The sequence below is a fragment of the Manis javanica genome, chromosome 6 (assembly GCF_040802235.1).
Source record: "Manis javanica isolate MJ-LG chromosome 6, MJ_LKY, whole genome shotgun sequence".
In the NCBI taxonomy this organism is placed as follows: Eukaryota; Metazoa; Chordata; class Mammalia; order Pholidota; family Manidae; genus Manis; species Manis javanica.
In genome coordinates this window covers 91,128,477-91,149,706 of record NC_133161.1, presented here as the reverse complement: position 1 = coordinate 91,149,706, position 21,230 = coordinate 91,128,477, and the positions used below count along the sequence as shown (strand labels likewise).

The 21,230-nt window shown below is 42.6% G+C and overlaps 1 protein-coding gene and 1 long non-coding RNA gene across 3 annotated transcripts in view; one reads left to right on the top strand and one right to left on the bottom strand.

Annotated features, from left to right (window-relative positions):
• SLC26A4 (solute carrier family 26 member 4) overlaps window positions 1–7,284 on the bottom strand; it is a 46,583-nt gene extending 39,299 nt beyond the window's left edge. For both annotated transcript variants that reach the window (XM_017659556.3, XM_037010919.2), the window contains exons 1-3: window positions 6,575–7,284; window positions 5,799–5,965; window positions 4,256–4,395 (exon numbers count right to left, since the gene is read on the bottom strand). In XM_017659556.3, coding sequence (XP_017515045.1) covers window positions 4,256–4,395; window positions 5,799–5,962 — 304 coding nt within the window. In that variant the 5' untranslated portion in view covers window positions 5,963–5,965; window positions 6,575–7,284. The remainder of the gene's footprint in view (window positions 1–4,255; window positions 4,396–5,798; window positions 5,966–6,574) is intronic.
• LOC140849944 (uncharacterized) lies at window positions 5,961–19,036 on the top strand. Its single transcript, XR_012132400.1, has 3 exons — window positions 5,961–6,541; window positions 7,284–15,516; window positions 18,917–19,036. It is a non-coding gene; the product is annotated as an uncharacterized lncRNA (long non-coding RNA).
• The last annotated feature ends 2,194 nt before the right edge of the window (window positions 19,037–21,230 follow it).

Sequence of the window (21,230 nt, the reverse complement as noted above, 5' to 3'; positions counted from 1 at the left end):
ATTGGTACCCTTCATGTGTAGGATAGTGGCATATATTGATCGAGAGGGTGCTGGCAAACATTTGGAAGCATGTAGAAGACAAAAGTTGAAAGTGGAGAGCAAACTCCCCCTTAGCTAGGAATAAAGATGACACTAAAAAAGATGCATTGGTCATTTGCTGTCTGGGGGAGAATTTTTTTTTTTAAACAGAAGTCAAAAAGATTCCCTTATCCTTAGTAAAAACTGCCTTCTCTGTAATTTGAGCCTGACCTCTCTGATGAATCCTCATCCCCAGCCTTCAGCCGCCCAGCCAGTGGTTACGTCCCAGACCTTGTCATCACTAGAGACTGTCACCAACACATCTGAGATCTCAATCCGAGCCTTCCTCTCTCCAACAACAGCCTCCTAGCCTTTCAGATCACCTCCTCCTGAATCCTTACTGCGACATTTATCCTCATGAAGTTCCTGATCCATTAATTGGTCCGGTTTCTCCCTCGCCGTGGAGTGCCCCCTGTCACCATCTTCACTTGCCTCCTTGTCCATGGAATTCTGCAAATACTCCAAATTCCCTTGCATCACCCTCTTCCCCCTCTCTCAGGCAAAACCCCAATCTGGCAGAACCCAAACATCCACCTTTTCTACAACGAGCATTCGAGCCGCTAGATAAGTCGGACTAGAGACATCTGCACTGGGACAACAGTTTCATGCCAAATTCATGATCACATGCCCCACATGAACCCCAGGACCACCTGGCCATCAGCTACATTTCCTCAGGAAATGTGCTTTTTCCGTACAGCTACTCAAACCCCCCCTACTTTCTTTCAACTGCCCACCCTTCTCACACAGACCCCTTCAGAGATGCATCTGAGACTTCATTCAAAATATAGGATCCACAAGAGTTGCCCCAATTTGCCTTCCACCAAAATTTCAAATCTCTCTGCACGTGGACCAATCTGTCTGGCCTTCTCCCTTTGACAACAGAGGAGATTTCCCTCCTTTAAGGAGCGACCGTTCCCCACGCGTCCTTAAGTCCATCCACACTTGCCCCTTCTCGCACTCTAAGTTGTTTCTCCTCTACCTCTGGGGCTGCAGGTCTTTCCGCTTGGTCATTCTCACCAGCTCCCAGATATGTCCTAGTATTTCCTGTTTTAAGGAAAAATAAATCCCCCCTCCCTTCCCTTCATCCCTCCTACTCCTCCAAGTACAGCCGGGTCTCTCCTCTACTTCACAGCACACCTTCTGAAGAACATTATCTGTGTCTCCCACATCCTCCAATTGTTTTTTTTCTCTAAGCCCCTGCACCTATCCTCCTGGCCTCCCCTCCCAGAGCACCCACCCAGTCTTCCTGACTCTAAGTCCCCCAGCCTCTCCTCCCATCTGCCCTTTCTCCCTGGGTAGGCTCAGGCATTCCCACTCTTTTAAATACCGCCTCTAGAGAGATGTTTTCCTGACTTTTAGGTCTAGCCCAGGCCTCTTGGGAGCCCTTTATCTGCCTGAGTCCATATTTGGCATCTCTGCTGAGAGGTCTCACATGCATCTCCATCTTAGCATGTCCCAAAGGAAACTCTTAATTTCCCATACCAAACCTGCTCCTCAGCCAGTTTTTGCCATTTTAATAAAGGACATAATCATCTCTCCAGTTGACCAAATCAATAATCTTGGAGCCATCCAAGATTTTCATCTATACCCTTAATACATCAAGCAGAAAGATAGTAGATGACAGTGAGTCTTGCTCTAAAGCATATTTCAGATCTGTGCAGTTCTCTCCATCTCTTACTTCACTGGTTCAAGCTGACACATCTGCCCTCAGGGCTGGAACAAGGGTGAGGAAAGTGAGGTGCACAGGGCACAGTATTATTCGAGGAGGCCCCTGGGAGTGAGTGCCTCACTTGCCTCACCCTAATCCCAGCCCTGCGTACCCTTATCTCATTCTGCTCACCCACCCTCCCCTCTCTGCACTCCACCCCCACCAGAATTCCTCCTCTTCTGCCTTCGAAGATACTGAACTCTTTTTGGCCTCAGGGCCTTTGCACCTTTGGTATACTTTCCTTTCTGTTCATTACATGAGGTCTCCTCCTCATCCTCTGGTGTCTGCTTAGATTTCTCTTCTTCAGTAAATTTCACCTTTCTTGACCATTCTATCTAAAATAAATACTCCCTACTCAAATTAATCCATATTATAGCATATTTATCTACCACAATGAATAGCACAATCTGTAACTATTTTTCTATTTATCTATTTCTTTAATTCCTCTGTCAACCACTTGAAATGAGCTCCATGAGGTCACTACCTGTGCCTGTCAATAAACCACTGAATTTCTGTGGCTTAACAGCTGGCATACAGAGCTGTCTAGAAATATTAAGAGAATGAATGATAATGAATGATGAATGAATGCATGAATGAACCAGGTTTACCTCCCTGAGACTCATCTTACAAAGATAATTTACAGAGAATATTTCTGGAACACATATTGCTCATGAAGTAGGAACTGCACTGTGTATAAATTAAGATCTTAGAATTAGACTCTCAGGTAAAACCTCAGCTCTACCACCTACCAGCTCCATGACCTTGGGTAAGGTTTAGTGATTTCTCACCTAGAAAAAAGGAGTTAATAATAGTGTCATGAGGATGAAATAAGATACCTGGCCAACACTCCCAGCATAGTGTCTGATAGTCAATAAACAAATCTAAAATTAAAATTAATTTTTATAAGCTACTTATCTCTGAAAACTTGGGACACACAGAGCTTGAAATACCCTTTTTCACATATGAAGATGATTCATTATCAGGAATGCAATTCAGTCCTCTTCACTAAGTGCTGATGGGACCAGCTAGTTTGTTTTGGTCTCTGTTCTAGGCACTAGCTAAACAAACATGAATTTGTCCCCTAGGAGTCACACACTTTGCTACATCACAGCTATTAGAGTCCACTGTGCACCCGGGCATTTGGCATTATTTAACTTATGAATTGCACAGTCCCATCTGACTCTCACATCCACCTCTGTGATTGAAAACATGGTTGATCAGGCTGAGATTCTGCACTGGGGCCACAGAACATCTTCCTCTGTGGGCAGCTACCTGGCCAGATCTGAGTAATTTTGAGAGCTCTACAGGCAAATTTTGGCTCATGATATTGCTCAACAATTATTACTAACTTCTGAAATAGTCCATTTTCAAGCTATCTTTCTACATATATTCCTGCCCCACCCTGCTTCCCATAACTTGGCAAACTCAGACTTAACCTTCAGGGAAATTAGCTCTGACAACTCGCCCTCCAGGAAGCCATTCCCAACCCGCTAAGGCTGGGTTGAATGCCCCTGTGTGCACTCCCTTCCCAGGCAATGTTACCCCTGCCTCAGCCCTTACACTGAATTGTTAATTTCCCTCCCACTGGGCTAGGAGCTCCTTGAAAGCAGGTAGTGCATCTTATTTATGTCAGCATACCCAGTACCTGACACATACTAGATACTCCATAAAATTACAATAAATAAATGAATCTCTGTTTTCAAGCTCCAGGGGCTTTGTAGAGTTGGGAGGGTGGCAGAAGCAAGATGGTTGGGGCAACAGACAGAGGAGATTACCCATACTGCCATTTACAAACTATGCAACATTTCTAGGTGCTGTTTGAAATATGGAATAAAGCCAGTTAAGAAAAAATTAATGAGCACCTTTGTTGGGACATTTTACCAAAGATTAAAATAAGTAGATGGATAAAAAGGTGGGAGAGGGGAACAGAAAAAACACTAATATGTAGTCCAGGTCAAAATATTCCCATCCTTTTCCCTTAAAAGCCACTTTCAAAATGCAGGTCCAGACTCATGAATGAGATGTAAAATAATTTAACTGGCTGTAATCCTCCTTTTTAAAAATATAAACAGTCTAGAATAGGACAGAATAGAAAACAGCAGAGTGCATCCCTTGTCATGGGGGAAATACTATTTCACAAAACCCAAGCTAGGTGTGTACAAAACATGATGTAACAAATAGTTCTTTTTGTGAGTTGTGGACAACAAAAGTTGGAAAGCACCCTGCTTAGGTGCTAGGACTCCAGTTGGAGCCATACAGCTATAGAAGCAGCAGGGGTTCCCAGGAAGAGCCCTCTGAGGAAGGATTAAAGAGGCCAATCTCTCCAGTAAGGGGTTCCAGGGGAAGGTGAAGGTCTTGAAGGGTGAGCAAGCATTTGGCATAGACCCAGGGGAGCCAGGGGGCCGTTGTGAACCACTGCTGGAGACTGTGACTGTCAATCACTTGGGAGCCCACCCACCACCATCTTACCTTGCAGCGTACCCACCAGCCCGGTACTAACTCCCGAAATGATGTCACTAAGCAGCCACTCCTTGACTCGGTATTTGGGGAGCCAGTCAAAGATGGGCAGGAGAGTCTTCAGCACACCAAAGACTTTCTTTCTTGAACAACTGTCAAAAGGCAAGAAAAGGGGTTTTCTGTTCCAATCTGCCACAACCGACAGTAAATCACCAAGTTTTGAACTGAAGGCTGCTGATGCTTGCAATCATTTAGAGACAGAATGAGAATTTCATGGAAATACTAACACTGATGTGCTTACAACACTTTTGCTATGAACTCTATCTAGCCTTTTAAATGCACTGTATTAGAAAACACAGGATTAAGTGTTCCCTCCCCTCTCCCACCTTTTTAATCCTCTGAGAAAATATCCCTACACAAGGACCCATTTTCTGGTCCAGCCACAGATTGATCAATGTGGAGTCTCTAAATGGAGATTAATTTTCAAACTTCTAACCCAGGCGCCTTCTTCTACTTCTTCACTTTTTCTTTAAAGAAAAATAAACACATTCTGTATATTTTGGCAATATAAGCTTGGAGTCACTTTGTACAAATATTATTTGACTCGAGTCAAAATTTCTAAATTACATTTATGAGACAACTGGAAATTTTAACATTGACTCAATGTTTGATATTAAGGAATTATAATTTTTTTAAGTGTGAGTTTTGGCTACATTTTTAAAAAGAGCCCCTAGAGATATATACTGAGCTATATTCTGACAAAAAGAAACATTATATAGGATTTACTTCAAGAAAACAGTGGTGGGCGGGGACAAGTGGGTGGTGTGAAATGGAAGATCAACTTTGAGTTGATCATGTTGAAGCTGGATGATGGTAACAACAGGGAGAGGGAGTTCATTTATACCTTTACCATGTCTACTTCTGTACATATTTGAAATGTTCTATGACAAAAGGTGTTTTAAAAGAAAGAAAACCTGGCAGCAGCTGGCGGTTCTCCAGTTCCTTTTGTTGTGATGTCTAATTACAGGCTCCAGTTCGGGTTTGGAGACAGAGGAGGTCTCTACCTGCGCGGCCTGTGAAGACCTCGGAGCCCTGCGCTCTCCCCTATTCTGGCTTCCATTCTGTGTGGCTGCGTGGCATCCTGCCTGGACCGGCTCGGGCATTCAGCAACCCCGGGTCAGGTGATGGACCCATCATCTCCTTTCAATCGAGCCCCTTCCTTCCCCACTTTCCTCACTTGACCTGCACAAAAAGGCCGTAGGAACCCACAGTCCCCCACGGCGCGCTCCAGGTGTCCCCAAGAGGGGCAGAAGAGAGACGGGGCTCCCGGAGCACGCTCTTCCCGGGTTGCGCTTCGAACTAGCGTCAGTTCAGGCCCAGACGACCGGGCCACCCTCTGCCCGGGCGGGACAGCGCTGAGGACAGAGAGCCAGGGCGCCTCATTTGAGAACAGCCGCGGCAACCCGCGCGGCAAAGCAGCGCGGCTTTCTCGGCTTGGCCTCGGGGCGCCCGCCCGCCCGGTTCCCCGCGTCCGGCCCGCCTGCCACGCAGCTACCTGCAGCCCCCGGCCAGGCTCTCCCGCAGCGTCTTGCGCTCTTGCAGGCAACGCTCATACCGCTGCTGGAAGGCCAGCTCACTGTACACCGGCCGCGACACCACGTAGCTGCAGCTGTACTCGGGGAGCGGCGGCGGCTCCAACCTGCTGCCCGGCGCTGCCATGACCTGCGAGGCGGAGGACGACCAGGAGGGAGGCTATGCAGCGAGGGGGACAGGGAGATGAAGACGAAGCCACAGGAGGAGGCGACCGTCCGGGAGGAGCCTCGCGGCACCACCTGTTGCCGCAGATCCCGCAGAGGCTGCTGTCCGCGGCGCGCACCGCCAGCTTGCAGAGGGGCAGCTGAGGACGGGCGGTCCGGGCGCCTGCACCTACTGCCCGGCGCTCGGGACCTGAAGGGAGGAAGCCCCAGTTGGGGGCTTCCGGAGCTCCACCCAGTGCCTCCGGCTTGCAGCCAGGGCGCGGACAGCCCAAACCCGGGCGTGGGACCCTCAGGCCACGCTCCGCCGGCGCCCAGGCTGCGTGCACTGCAGGCACATTCCAGCAGCCTGTCGCAGCCCTCCTGGGGCCAGAAGTTTAAGCAAGTGGAGCAGATCTTGTGCCTGGGCCTGTTTACCTAAATTTCCTTCTCGCTCTCAGATTCTCAGAAAGAAGGCTGCACTGCCCCCTGCCCGCCCGCTCCACGCCCCACACTGGTCCCATCCCCAGCCAGCGAGGCCGCCCCGGGGGGTAAGGCGCACCAGGTGCGTACGCGGCCTCCTCCGCGGCCATCTCACCTGTCTCCGCTCAAGCCCCTCCTGGAAAGCCCTCGGGACAGCAGTTCCGCGGCCTTTATAACGCTCGCAGAAGGCTGTGAGACGTTTTATTTATAGAGCAACAGAGACACCTTAGTAGACGAGAAGGAAACACTGGCAGCGGTTTTTCCCCACCTATCCTGCCGGGAAAGAATCCCTCCCGCATCGTTCCCTTTCCCTAACCGGGAAGGACTAGAATCTTACCGGTTGTCACGCAGGGGCCACCCAGCCCAATTACTAACTAGGGCTGCGAGTTCAGGGGCGGGACAAGGACCCTGGGGAACTTGATACAGGAGAGCAGTCAGGCTGGAGGAAGAGGTCAGCGGATTGCCGGGAGAGCTGACCTTGACTCCCAAACTGTGTGTATCTGGAAGCTCCACAGTCTGGCATACAACTCTCAAGCTAGGTGCGGAGGGGGAAAGGAGCAGTGGCCAGTTTTGTATTTAATAAGGCAATGGATTTCTAGAAAGTGTTAATTTAGAAGTAACTGAGTGGCATGATGGTTACAGAGTTCATAATATATGCATGAATTTTAGATATGTATTCTCTGCACCCATCCCGTGTGTATGTGTGTGTGTGTACGTGTGTGTGTGTGTGTGTTATATTTCACAATCTAAATCAAGTGTCCAGGTGGTCTCATTTCTTACCTGACTGACTCTGGGTCTTTCTATCTCTCTTGCCATCCGCCCAGACAATCAAGGAGATCATAAACTGGACTAGACAAGAATCGTGATGAGAAGAGAGTGAGGGGAAGCCGGATCTCTCCTTCCTCATCAGGATTTTATCTTCTGCTGGGATGAATCTTGCTAAAACTGACTAATGCTGGTGAAGATAAGGGCAGGGAGAGTTTGGTAAATGGGAAGATTTTAGCCTAATCATCATTGTTCTGAGGTAAATTCAGAAGAATCTCCAAAATATGGACCTTCTTTCTGTACACCAGCCTCCAGTTGCCCACCCAGCTGGAAAATACAGACCATGACCATTCTGTAAGTCCTGGAAACAGAACTGCTCTCAGGAGTAAGTGTTTAAAAAAAAAAAGTGTAAACCCTAGTATAAATTTTCTGCGATTATATTCAACACAGTGTGAGCATGTGCATTTTTCTGAGGAATGAATGAGTCAACAGCTTTCAACAGGGCCTCAGAAACTTACTTGACCTGAATAAGGTTAAGAACCATTGAATAAGAAACTGAAAAAGGAAGAAAAAAAAATCAAGATCATGTACTTTAGAATTCTTATCTACCTGCAGAGGAGATTTTGTTTATATATGCCAGTGGTTCTTAACTAAGACTATTTTGCTTTCCAGGGGACATCTGACAATGTCTAGAGACATTTTTGGTTGTCACACCTTTTAGGGATGCTATTGAGACCTAGTAGCTAGAAGCCAGGGATGCTACAAACACCTACAATGGAGTGTACAGTCCCCTAAGGTTCTGTGTTTTTCACATGTACACTTATTAATAGATTGCTATGTGTACTAAACATATGCAGCTTTTGAATATATATATTGTGTATATCCCTTTTGTATAAGTGGCATATTTTGTTGGATGTGTAACTCACTACACTGAAACAGAGACAAGTATTTGTTTGAAAGCAGATTCTGAATGTACCCATTTGATATACCATCAAGCATGGCTTCAAGGTCCAGTTAAAACACTATCTGTTGCAGAAACATTCCTTGATGCTGTCAGTCCCTTTCTGGATTCTCTTGGCACCTTATCTGATCCTTTCTAAAGATGCTTCTCACTATCTACTCTAGTATCATAATTTTATTCACATACAGGTATTATCTCCCTCACTAAACAAAAACATCTCAAAGGCAAATGTTAAGCCTCCCTCCAACTGTAGTCCTCTTCTATGCTGCATTTTCTAAACAGATATATCTATAGCTCACATGTTTAGTTGCATGAAATATCTTTTTCCATCCCTTCACTTTTAGTCTATGTATGTCTTTGGGTTTGAAGTGAGTCTCTTGTAGGCAGCATATAGTTGGGTCTTTTTTTTATCCATTCAGTGACTCTATGTCTTTTGATTGTTGCATTCAGACCATTTACATTTAGGGTCATTATCGATAGGTATGTACTTATTGCCATGCAGTCTTTAGATTCATGGTTACCAAAGGTTCAAGGGTAACTTCTTTACTATCTAAGAGTCTAACTTAACTCACTTAGTATGCTATTACAAACACAATCTAAAGGTTCTCTTTTTTCTCCCTCCTTTTCTTCCTCCTCCATTTTTTATATATTAGGTATCATATTCTATACTGTTTGTCTATCCCTTTTTATTACCTCTGGTGACAGCTATTTAACCTTAGGCACACGTCCATCTATAGCAATCCCTCCAAAATACACTGTAAAGATGGCTTGTGGGAGCTAAATTTTCTCAGCTTTTGCTTATCTGGAAATTGTTTAATCCCTCCTTCAAATTTAAATTAAAATCTTGCCGGATAAAGTATTCTTGGTTTGAGGCCATTCTGTTTCATTGCATTAAGTATATCATGTCATTCTCTTCTGGCCTGTAAGGTTTCTGCTGAGAGGTCTGATGATAGCCTGATGGGTTTTCCTTTGTATGTGATCTTATTTCTCTCTCTGGCTGCTTTTAATACCCTGTCCTTACCCTTGATCTTTGCCATTTTAATTATTATATGTCTTGTTGTTGTCCTCCTTGGGTCCCTTGTGTTGGGAGATCTATGCAGCTCCCTGGCCTGAGAGACTATTTCCTTTCAGCAATTACTTCCTGAAAGACACTTTCTATCTCTTTTTCTCTCTCTTCTTGCGAATATTGTTCGGTTTAGATTGGTCACACAGTTCTCTCAATATTCTCTCTGTGCCTCAGCTTCTTTGTATTCCTCTTCCCTAATTTCTATTTCATTTATCATCTCTTCCACCATATCTAATCTGCTTTTAATACCCTCCATTGTGTTCTTCAATAATTGGATCTCCATCCTAAATTCATTCCTGAGTTCTTGAATGTTTTTCTGTACCTCCATGAGCTGTTAATGATTTTTATTTTGAAATCTCTTTCAGGAAGATTCATGAGGTCGATTTCATTTGAATCTTTCTCAGGTGTATTCATAATTTTGCTTTGAACCAGGTTCCTTTGACCTTTCACAACTTGTCTGTGGTGCTGTCTAGTGCCCAGAAGCTCTACTCTCCAGAGCTGCTCAGCCCCTGGAGCAATGTTGGGGTTGCAGGGGAGCAGTGTTGGTGCTTGGGGGGAGGAAAGAGCTGTTTTCTGCTTCCTGGCTGCTATGCCTGTCTCCACTGCCAGAACCAGTGGGCCAAACACACAGGTGTAAGCCTCTATGCTTTGTGTTTGTAGCTGCTGTAGACAGGGCTTCCCGCTGGCTGGCCTGATGCCAGGGCAGGGGTTGCCAGTTTGTGAGCCTGAGCCAGGTGCAGGCTAGCTGGGAGGAAGACACAGCAGGCTGCATATCATGGTGGGGCGCCTTGGAGCTGCATAGCCAGCCAGGGAGATGAAGCTCCTGAAGATCATTTAAGCTCCCAACCTGCTGGGTAGAGTACACCTGGACAATTTTGTCTACCTGTCCTTTCTCCTGAGCAGTAAGCTGTGCAATTCTCACCCCTTTAGCAGTCCTCTTGCTTTCAGGAAGTCTCTCAGACTGCCTGCCCAGATCAGCCAGACATGAATCCCTGTTCTCCACAAGCAGCTGGAATCTCTATCTCTCCATGTATTCCACCTGTCTTAACTTTCCAACACGAGAGCACCATGCAATGTAGGTTCGTGCTCCCAGAGCAGATCTCCAGGGCTAGGTGTTCAGCAGTCCCAGGCCTCCACTCCCTCCCCGCTCTGTTTCTCTTCCTCCCTTCAGTGAGCTGAGGTGGGAGAAGGGCTTGGGCCCCGCTGGGTCACAGCTTTGGTACGTTACCCTGTTCCATGAGGTCTGCTCTTTTCTCCAGGTGTATGCAGTCTTGTGCAGCCTTCTTTCCTGTTGCTCTTTCAGGATTAGTTGTATTAATTATATTTTCGTATTATATGTGGTTTTAGGAGGAGGTCTCTGTCTCACCTCTCATGCCGCCATCTTTAATCCAATCTGTCCCTAGCCCACATTTTTAAAGACAACTAAAAATTAGGTTATATATTGGTCTACAACATTTAAAAAAAATTATGGCTATATCATGGGTATCTTTCAGATGAATACATATGGATTTTGTCAATGGCTGCCTAGCATTCTGTAGCACCATACACTCATACACTTAACTCTGCAATAACTAACATAGATGACTGACAATTCTTTATCAAGTTAATTTGGAGGTAGTCTGTACAAATACACATAATCCCACATTCTATTCTGATAGGGATTTCTGCTCCCTGTTACTTCCTATTTTAAATACTTTTAGTCTGTCTGGTTCCATAAGCTCTGTGGAATGCTTTGTATCAGAAGTTGGCTCTGTTTGGTGGTGGGGTAGTGATTCAACAGAACAAGGATTTAGGGTAGAGGTGTTTGGAAGAACAGAGGAGAAAACAGACTATCAAGTAACACCTGGGGGCAAAGGTATAACTTCCCTTGAGGAATAGACAGAATTCTTTGAACTGCATTTCTTTCTATATAAGAATTTAGTTTAATAATCATCACAAAATAATAAGCCCCACATTTACCTAGATGAAGAAATTGCTTTCTTCTGTTAAATGCCTTTTCTACAGAAGAAATAAATGGTGCATGGACAGAATGGCATCTCCTTTGCAGATTTCTGCAAAGGAGTATACAGCTGCTTTTCTTATAGGTCTGAATTTGGCTGTCTTTTAAAAATAGAGAAGAGTAGGATGTGATAACAGCTTGCTCTCTTCACCCAATTTACTTGTTATTTTAAACACTTCACATTACTCACTTAGGTTTTACAAATCAGGCTCCACCTGTTTCACATAAAGGTGAGTGGTTCTTATTCATCAGATTTAATCATTTCCAGGACTTCTTTCTAAAGAGATAGCTGTGTCACTCCAAAATAAATATCAGACAATATTATTGTTACCTTCCAGCACTTACATAGCAGTTAATGTTGACGTAAAATGCATTTTCCTATTTATCATTTAGGTATTAGAAGTGCAAGGCCAACTCCACTGTTACATCTACACACTTCATTCATTCAATCAAGTATTTCTTAAAAAGGTATTAGTGCTGGCCATGGATACAGTGATGAACAAAAGAAGCAGGGAGACACACATCAAGTGTTCACAAAATGTACACTCTATTTCAGTGATTCTAAAATGCACATTTTCCACATTTCATCAGGACTCATGATTGATGTGTGCTATATAGTTCAACTGGCAGCATTTATTTTCTTAGTGGTTCATAAAATAATTGTGAGTTTTACAATTAATGGTATACTTGAATTGATGAAATATGTATATATATGTATGTGTGTATATATATATGTGTATACACACACACACACACACCATAAGTGTATCTATGCTTTTCAGTGACTATGTGTTACCAGAATGATTTGAATACCGTGTTGATATAAACTGAGAGCAGTCAGTCTTGCTACCTTTTTCTGTCTAGAGATGAATATTGTGGTGTAAATTTTTACTTTTTTTTAAATTAAAAATGCTGTCTAATCAGAAGAATTGCAAACAAGTGGAAAAATGCAAATAATGCCAAAACTTTTGTTTTCAAAAGCAACCTGGATTCTGGCTTTTTATCATTTTTTACCTTTGAATTATAACATCTGTAGCTTATTTGTTATTTTTTTAAATGTAGAATTGAATCAAACCACTTCTGTTGGAGGCAGCACTTGGAATCTGCTGTTAACCACATTTCAAACAGAAACATTGTTCACATTTCAGGTAGGCATTGGTCATAAACAGAAAGTCTGAAAAATCAGTTGCCAGGGAAAGTGGTCATTTTCCCTGGGAAACTCAACTCTAATCCTGAGCCTGTATTTTCATTATGCTTGTTAATTTTCTCAGGATAACAGATGTTAACTTTCTGTCATATTTATACGCAAACAGAACTTTAACTGTCTTACCTTTTCTGATCTGTCCTCTGAACAACTGATTGGACTTATAACCATATAGTTTTGTATTCAATGGTTCTCTTTTTGCTTTCAGTGTGTTACTTTGTTTTTCCCTCTAGATATAAAATATACTCTTTATAAACAGAAGTAATATATGTTTTTTATGGTATTAAGAAATAAGACATACCTATAGTGGACAAGTTAAAAAAATATGTTAAAATAGAAAATAGCAGTCACTTCTTATCTCATCACCCGGGTAATCATTGTTGTCTGCTTATTTCCTGCTTGTCTTTTCTTACCACTATGTATACATTTTATGTAAGACCATAATGCTAGTTTTCTTGTGGTATGTCTGTACAGTACCTTGGCAAATTATGACAATGTAATAGTACTGGAGAAGTACTTGTTGAATTATTGATTGTTCGATTGTTTAATAGAAGATCTTGAAAAATTATTGGGTAGAAATGAAACCAGTTTAAAAAGATGTGAATCCATCCTAAAAAAAAAAGGTAAGAAAAAAAAAGAATTCTCCCCAAACTTATGTGACAGTCCATTCCAATTTAAAGCAACTTTTGAACAAAATAACAGTAGACTCATAGATGCTGAGAAGTGACTGGTGAATTGTAGTGGGTGGATGGGAGGGAGGGAGACAAAAGGGCACAAAAATTCTCAGTCATAATAGAAGTTAGTCCCTGGGATGGCAGGACAGCATGGAGAATACAGCCAATGATTCTGTAACATCTTTCTGTGTTGACAGATAGTAACTGCTCTAGTGGGGGTGAGGAGTTAATCATACAGGTAACTGCTGAAACACTGTGTTGCATACCTGAAACCAATGTAAGATTGGATATCAACAATACTTTAATACAAAAAATTTTCACTGTCAATAAATTCATTTTTATATAATTTAATAAATATTTCAGTAAACACCACATTGTTTAATACAAATTTAAATTTGGTATGTAGTTTGGTAAATTTGTCTCTCACTAGCATGAAATACTAGCATAGTTTCCTAAGCAAAGAGTAATTTGAGGGTCAGCCCAAGTTTCTTATTTTTTAGATGAATTTAACTTTAAGGTTATCCTTGTGTACCTTACTCCCAGGAACTCTATGGTTTGTCAGCAGAGGGAAAAAAGGGAATCTTTAGGGATGTTGCAAGTAAATACTGATGTGCTATGTTGTCATGAGTGGTATGTTTAAATATCCATTCATTCGTTCAGCCATTCATCCATACATCTATTTATTCATTCAGTGCATATTTACAGAGCTCCCTACTCGTGTTGGATACCAGCAGTGAACAAGTTTTACAAAATTCCTTTCCTCAAAGGACTTACAGGCTCAATGGGCACAATGATTTTAAGCAAATGAAATAAACCAGACAATCTTCTGTTGTGATGAAATCTATGAGGGGAATGAACAGAATGACATCATGGAGAATTTCTGCTGGGGGTGCTCACAGCACAGGGTGGGAGGACGGCTTTCAATCAGGTGGCCAGGGCCGGCCTGTCTCCTTCAAGGAGGTGACCTTTGAAGAAGAGAGCTGAAGCCTGAGAAGGAGAGAGCCTTCTGGGAAAAGGAAACCACAAATGCAAAAATCCTGAGTAGGGGAAAGAGTTTGATGTGCTTGAGAAACAAAAAGGAAGGCAGGGTAGTTGCAATCCAGATAAGTCATATTTAGAGATAGCAAACTGGGAGTCCTCAGCATGTGTGTAGTAATTAAAACCAGGTATTTAGGGAGACAGAGTAGGCAGATAAAAAAGGCCAGCACCAAGCCCTGGAGAGGTCGTAGGAGGAGGATGAAGGGCCTCTTTTTTGTAAAATGCAGATAATCTTTGAACTCAGGTGGAGAGGGAAAAAAAATCTAAACTGCTTTAAATTCTTTGATGGACTAGTCTCTGAATAAACAAGTTTTGGGTGGCTATGATGTTTAATGATGTATGTAAAGTAAAGGAAGATATCTTTGTGTTTAGAATGTATTAAATTATTTCTAATTATTCCATGTGTGATTAATACCTTTACCTTTTTTGTACAGGTTGTGCCTTACACTCACTAAGTCCTTCTCAGCAGTCAAGGTAACTCATGTAGATCTGAGCAGAAGCTGATCTGCTGTAACAGGCATGAACACTAACTGTCTAATTTTGGTGAAAAACAAAACAGCGTGTCATCTGGGTTTATCATTCTCTTTTTGGCTGGCTGGCTGACAGCGGCTTTGCTTTCCAAAGAATTCTTTTTAGATTCATTCATAGCTCCTCTATTGAACTACAAAAGTAACAACACAATTAATCCTAGAATCTCCTGCCTAATTCTTCCTTTAAGAACAAATTTAAATATCAACAGAGAGAGCCTATCATGCATAAAGCCATGGATAAGTGTGATGAGCAGAGAAAAGGGAAGGAAAAAGCTGAGGAGGCTGAAAAGAAAGAACCCAAGACTGGGAACGGCAGAGAGACCAGGAGGGAAGCTCATGGCATTATTTCTGCTGGGTGTGCCCTACTGCCCAGTGTGGTCTGACTGGAAAGCTGATGTGAAAGCTAAACTGCTTTTGAGCATGTTTTACCCCTGAGATGGATATTGTTATTCCCACTTAAGAGATGAGGAAATACAGAAAAGGTAAGTAACTTGCCCAAGGACATACAGTTTGGCGAGCTGGAATATGTACCCAGGCATTTGGACTCCAAAGCCGGCTCTCTTGACTTCTGCAAACTACCTAGGGCATCAGCAACATCAGACCCCTCCCTTGCGTGCTATAGAATTTCTCATCCTATCTTATTACCTCACCCCAGACTTATGGTCCCTCCGCCAAGGTCTCAGCTTTTAATTCCCCTGGTTTGATATCATATTTTACAGTGTGATGTACACAGACAATGGCACACCATGGGATACTAACAAAATGGATCAACATGTGACACATGGGAAGAAGCCCTAAGTGTATTATAGATGAAAGAAAGGTAAGGTGCCAGGAGTGTGTGTAGTGTGTTCATATTGGTGTAAATGAACGGGCTGTACATTTGTATATGATATTGATCAGAGTTCCAGCAAGAAAGAGATGGCACACTGAGATAGAGTTGATTGAAGGGACTGTTTACAAAACTGTGTGCACAGGGTCAAGGAAAACCAATAAAACATGGAGAAGCACCTCAGGGATAACTGCAGGGAGCTGTTAGCTGTCTGCTGTCAGAGGAGAGCTGTCAGCGGTCCTAGCCTGAGGGAGAGGAGGAGAGCCCTTCCACCAGAACCCACAGGGCTGCCCAACAGCAACTGTTAATTCCAGGCACAGGGAGGAAGGACTTGGGGGGGAGATAGATACCCCAACTTCTCCCCTCTCTACCTCTGATCTGCTGATAGGAACTTCCCCACTTCTCTGTTCCTCTACTGCCCAACTTCTCCTGGAAGAAGCTAGAGTGCTGAGGATAACTTGGTAACATTGTCCACAACGTTGGTCTTCAGGGCTCAGAGCAGAGAAAGGTGGAAAGAGGATAGTGAGGGGTGAATTGAGAATGTATCTACAGGTAAACAGCATTTCTGGAAAGATTTGCAAGAAACTACACTCCAATGGATGCAAGAGATGTTTAAAAAAAAAACCACACTTTGTTTCTAGGACAGTTTTAGAGTTATAGAGAGATTGAGAATATAGTACAGAAGGTTCCCATACACCCCATACCCAGCTTCCCCTACAAATATCATCTTAAACGTGTATGGTGTATGTGGCCCAATTAAAAAAAAACAATATGGATACATTATATTTAACTAAACTCCATGGTTCAGAGTTCCTTAGTTTTCACCTAATGCCATTTTTCTGTTGCAGGAGGCCACATTACATTTCGCCACCATGTCTCCTCAGGCTCCACTTGTCTGTGACAGTTTCTCAGACTTCCCTTATTTTTGAGGACCTTGACAGTTTTGGAAACTACTGTCCAGGTGTTTTGTAGGATGCTCCTTATTGGAATTTACCTGTTTTTTCTCATACTTAGATTGGTGTTATAGTTTTGGGGGAGGAAACCACACAGGTGAAAAGCCATTTGCATCATGTCGAATCAAGGATGCATGGTATCAACATCATCGTCACTGTGGATGCAATGTTGACCTTGATCCCCCAGCTGAGGTGTTGTTTGTTAAGTTTCTCCACTGTAAAGTGACTCTTCCCCACCCCACCCACTTTTTATCCTGTACTGTTTGGAAGGAAGTCACTATATGCAGCCCACAAGGGAGTTTATCTCCCTACCTCCCACCATTTATTCATTTGTTCAATCATTTATTTGTGTCAGTATGGAATCATGAATATTTACTTTATATTTTGCATTGTACCCCAGTACTACTTCATTTTGTTGATCAGACTGTTCCAGTGTTGGCCATTAGGAGCTCTTTCAGGTGGCTCCTATATCTTTTTGACATGTCCCATCAATGTAGGGTTGTTTCGTTTTTGTTTTTGGGGCACTTCCTTACTTTTTGTCACTGCAAGATATCCAGGTGTATCTTGTCTATTTCCTCCTGTGCCAGTCCTTGAATCAGCCATTTCTTTAAGAAATCCTGGTACTTTTATTGAGCAATGATATTAGAAACCAAGACTTGGGCAATAGCTGTGCTCATTCCTACTGGGATGCCATTGCTTCTAGGTCTTCTGAGCTGATAGGACAAATAAATAATATGTGTATATTATGGAATAATATTATATAATACATTAGATATATAAACATATCTGTAGTATTTCTACATGAAACCATCTGTATGAAACTGAACATAAGTTCATACAAATAAAGAGTCTTATTTTTATTGTACACTATTTTGTACTTTTTATTTATTTTTGTTAGGTCTATATGCTAGTTTGTCAATCATTTAAAAAGAAATAATATGATGTGTGAAATGCCCTAGTGATAAGATACACTGTGTATATGTAGATTTGATTACATATGTACTTGCGGGTTACTAGATGCAAAAAAAAAGGCTCTATTGAAAAGGTGTCAATATATCAAAATCTTGTGACTCAAGCTTTTTAAAATATGTTAGGAGAACTAGGTGATTAAAATAACTCATGTGGGTAATTTTAATAAAGAATGACACCCCCTATCTTTCCCACCCAACACCATATTTGAATGTTGTGTGGGTACCTCAACATGGCCAAAATGGAGTTAATTACCTTCTTTCAACCCCTGTCTTGAACCTGCTCCTCTTTCTAGATTCCCCAACTTGGGGAATGGCTTTGCATCCATCCAGCTGCCCGAGGTAGAAACTTAGAAGTCATCCTTAATTCTGTTTTCTTTGTTGCTTTTGATGCCGTTCCACTGTCAAGCCTACTTTTTGAATAGCTCCCTGGCTCCTCTGCTTCTCTCCATCTCTACTGCTACTGCCTGGGTTTAGGACAGGACTATGCCTAAGGTGATAGCCTCCTAACAGGGCCCCCTGCTTCTCTTCTTGCTCTACTCACAAGTCATTATTCAAAGCAGCCAAAAAGAAAACACAAAAAACAAAAACTAGCTTTAGCAATGCAAATCTGGTCTGGTCCATCCTTAGCTTAGGATCTTTCAGGATGGCTCCCCCTTGCTGTTGGACCTCTCCTGTGCATCTCCGGGCTTGGAGATCTGCTTCCTCCTCTGCTTGGAACTCTTTCCCTTTTTGCCATTCCTAGCTTGTTTTGGTTTAGCTGTCCCTTTTATGGAGCCTTCCCTGAGAGCCACAGGCCAGGTCAAATGTTCTTCCTACAGAGTCTCATCTGTTTATACTTAGCACACTATCAGGCTATGAACCCACTATTAGGCTACAAACTCCTTGAAGGTAAAAACTTTATCAGGATTGAAGTGAGTCTGACTAGATTTTAGTGCTTGCTTGGTCATTTTCTATCTGTGTGACCTTGGGCAGTTACTGCGTTTCCCCTTGGTTTGATTTCATCATCTTTAAAATATGATTATATGAAAATAATACCTACTCATAATGTTGATGTGAGAATTAGATGCAATGCCTGGCACAGAGTGAGCCTTTGATGAATGTTAACTATTATAATTGAGTTTTGGAGGCCTAGGGAGCAGTTTGAGTTAGATCTTGGTATATTTTGAGCTTCATTTCAAAAAAAGGTACATGAGTGTATGTATATATGTTATTCGATGTTGCCAGGAATAGCTTGTTTTATCTGTCAAAAATTGCTTCCTCGCATGCTCTTTGAGTCACGGATTTGGCTTTTAAGTAAGCTAAAGGTTGTTAATTGGGAGAAGGGCCAAGAAAACTTATCCACGGCTTTTGAATCACATGTTGAACAAATCTGGCACCACCACATCAAGCTGCCTTCTGTTTCTAATCATTTTTCTTTCTAATTTAGTTTCTCCCACCAAAAGGGATTATAATTGATTTTCATTGCAGAGTCCATGGAAGATGTCACAAGATGTAAAGGCCATTACTTTCAAGTGGCTGGAACCTGCTTGCTGAACGCTGCCACTGGCTCCATCCCAGGTACTACATGGAAGCACCACTTATCTGGACTGAGACAATGTGTCACCGATCTGAAGGAAGTGGCACAAGTCTTGGCTGAGAGACTTTTCTTCTTTCTTTTCACCTACACCTCTGACATTCTTTAAAAAAACAAAAGGCAAGTGGCTTTACCTCCTTCGTGGAAACCTGTCCAAGAGCACAGCCGTCAGTGGGCTGGGCCACGAAAGCTGTGAATCCAAGTCCTATGTCCAAATAGTCTTCCTTCCGGGAATTCCTCTCTTTCCTAAACCCTACCTTTTCCTTCCTTGGAGACCTTACCATACTTTTATTTCTACCACACATTTGACAACATTTTGTAGTTGGGCCAGTTTCTTCTGCGTTTGTGTTGAACCCCAGCAGAAATGCTTCTTGGGGCAGAAGTTTATCCCCAGGACTCAGGGCAACTGCTCTCACAAGTGTAAGGAAGTGGTAATCATTTGTCCCATTGTTGTGATAACTAAATGCAATGACCGGACCTTCTGGACCCAGTAAAGTGCCCAGTAGTTGACTTCTTTCTCTTTCTTTGTGGGTTTTATAGTCTCCCTGGTTCTCCTCACTCTCTGGTGGGAGGTGATACGTCTTCTGATTCATAGTGTGGGCTTAGGGCTTGAGCCCCTGCCCAGCCATTCCCTAAGGAATTTAGGAAACATACTTCATCTTTTCATGCCTCATTTTCCTTGTCCGCAAACTGGGGATAATAATAGTATTACTTAATAAGGTTCCTGCCCTAATTAAATGATAAGGAGTAGGTAAAGCAATTAGAACGTAGCACATAAGTACTCAATCAATGTTGGCTATTATTATTATCATAATGCTCAGTGTAGAGTAGGTGTCTAAAAAATACTTAACTTGGAAAAAAATTCGTAGATCGGTTCTTTTAATAACGATCAGCTGAGGTAACCTTGGGACTGTGTCCTACCCAATACAGAGGAGGGTGGGGGCATCTTCTTTTCTATTTAGTTTGGCAATTTATCTTATACTTGGACCTTGTAAACCATTTGCTGGACCAGTTCAAACTGCAGTCAAGTCATAAAAATCAAAAATTGTTTGGAAGACAAAAGCCAGAAGGAATTATTAAGTGGAATTATAATCAAATAGGAAAGGTGTTTAACGAGGGTGAATGAAAGATTCCCACTGGTATACATCTTAGTTAACATCTTAATTAGAGTTCTGGAAAAGGCAAAGTCAAATGCGAATATAATGTTAATATAATTCTTTAGGGATGGATGGAAATGCTAATACGGCTGAGGAACAATATAAAGAAATCTAAATAAGGCTTTTTTTCTTTCCAAGCATTCTTTCTGTAATAAAAACATCTCGGTAAACTGAACAGCATTTCCAGAAAAGTAGGATAAGGTTCTTAATTCAGCAATATTACTTTCTTTTTAAATTTTATCAGTGTTACGATTTAAGGAATCAACTAGTTGTACGAGGGTGAATATACAAATGTAGCCCTAAGCCTCCCTCACCCCTACCCCGTTTCCCTTTCCCAGAAGCAACCACTTTCAAACCTTTGAGCTGATTTATATGGATGCCCGTATCTCTAAATAATATCCACCCATCTCCCCCCAGCTTTCTCACTGTGTGAGCTGAGGACTGAGCTCTCTTTCCCATGTTTCTACCATTGCCAAACCTCTGTGCACTCCCCATTTCTTCTTCTCCTACTACAGGCGCATACATTTAGTTGGATTAATATTGAGTATCCGTTTTGTTTTCTATTCAGAGTGGAGCTGTGTGGGAAGCCGCTCTTACTATTTGCTGCACCTTTTTATTGGCGTTCCCTTGAGTCTTAGTTTGTCTTGTTTGTTTCCTTACCTTGTGTTATTTGCCTTGTTTTCTATGACCACTAATACTCATCATTGGCTCAACCCTCCCCCAGCATAATTAGTCTCCTTTCAACAAGTTCATCACGGTCAAAACACTCATTCACATCAGGTATTTGATTAGCTTCATTTTCTTGAGAAAGCCTCTCCGCGTTGTCTGAGCTGTAGCTAACATCTCCCATTGCCCTCCGCCTGCAGACACCTGCTCTGTCCTGTGCCATCTCCCTTCTCGTGGTTCCTGCCTTCCCCTTTCTCGGTTTGCTCATCCTTTAGGTGGAGCACATCCTCTTGGCACTGGCTTTCCCAGAGGAGGGGCGTGTGGGAGGTAAAACTTCTGAGAACTTGCACACCTGAAAAGTCTTTATTCTTCATTCGTGCCAGAT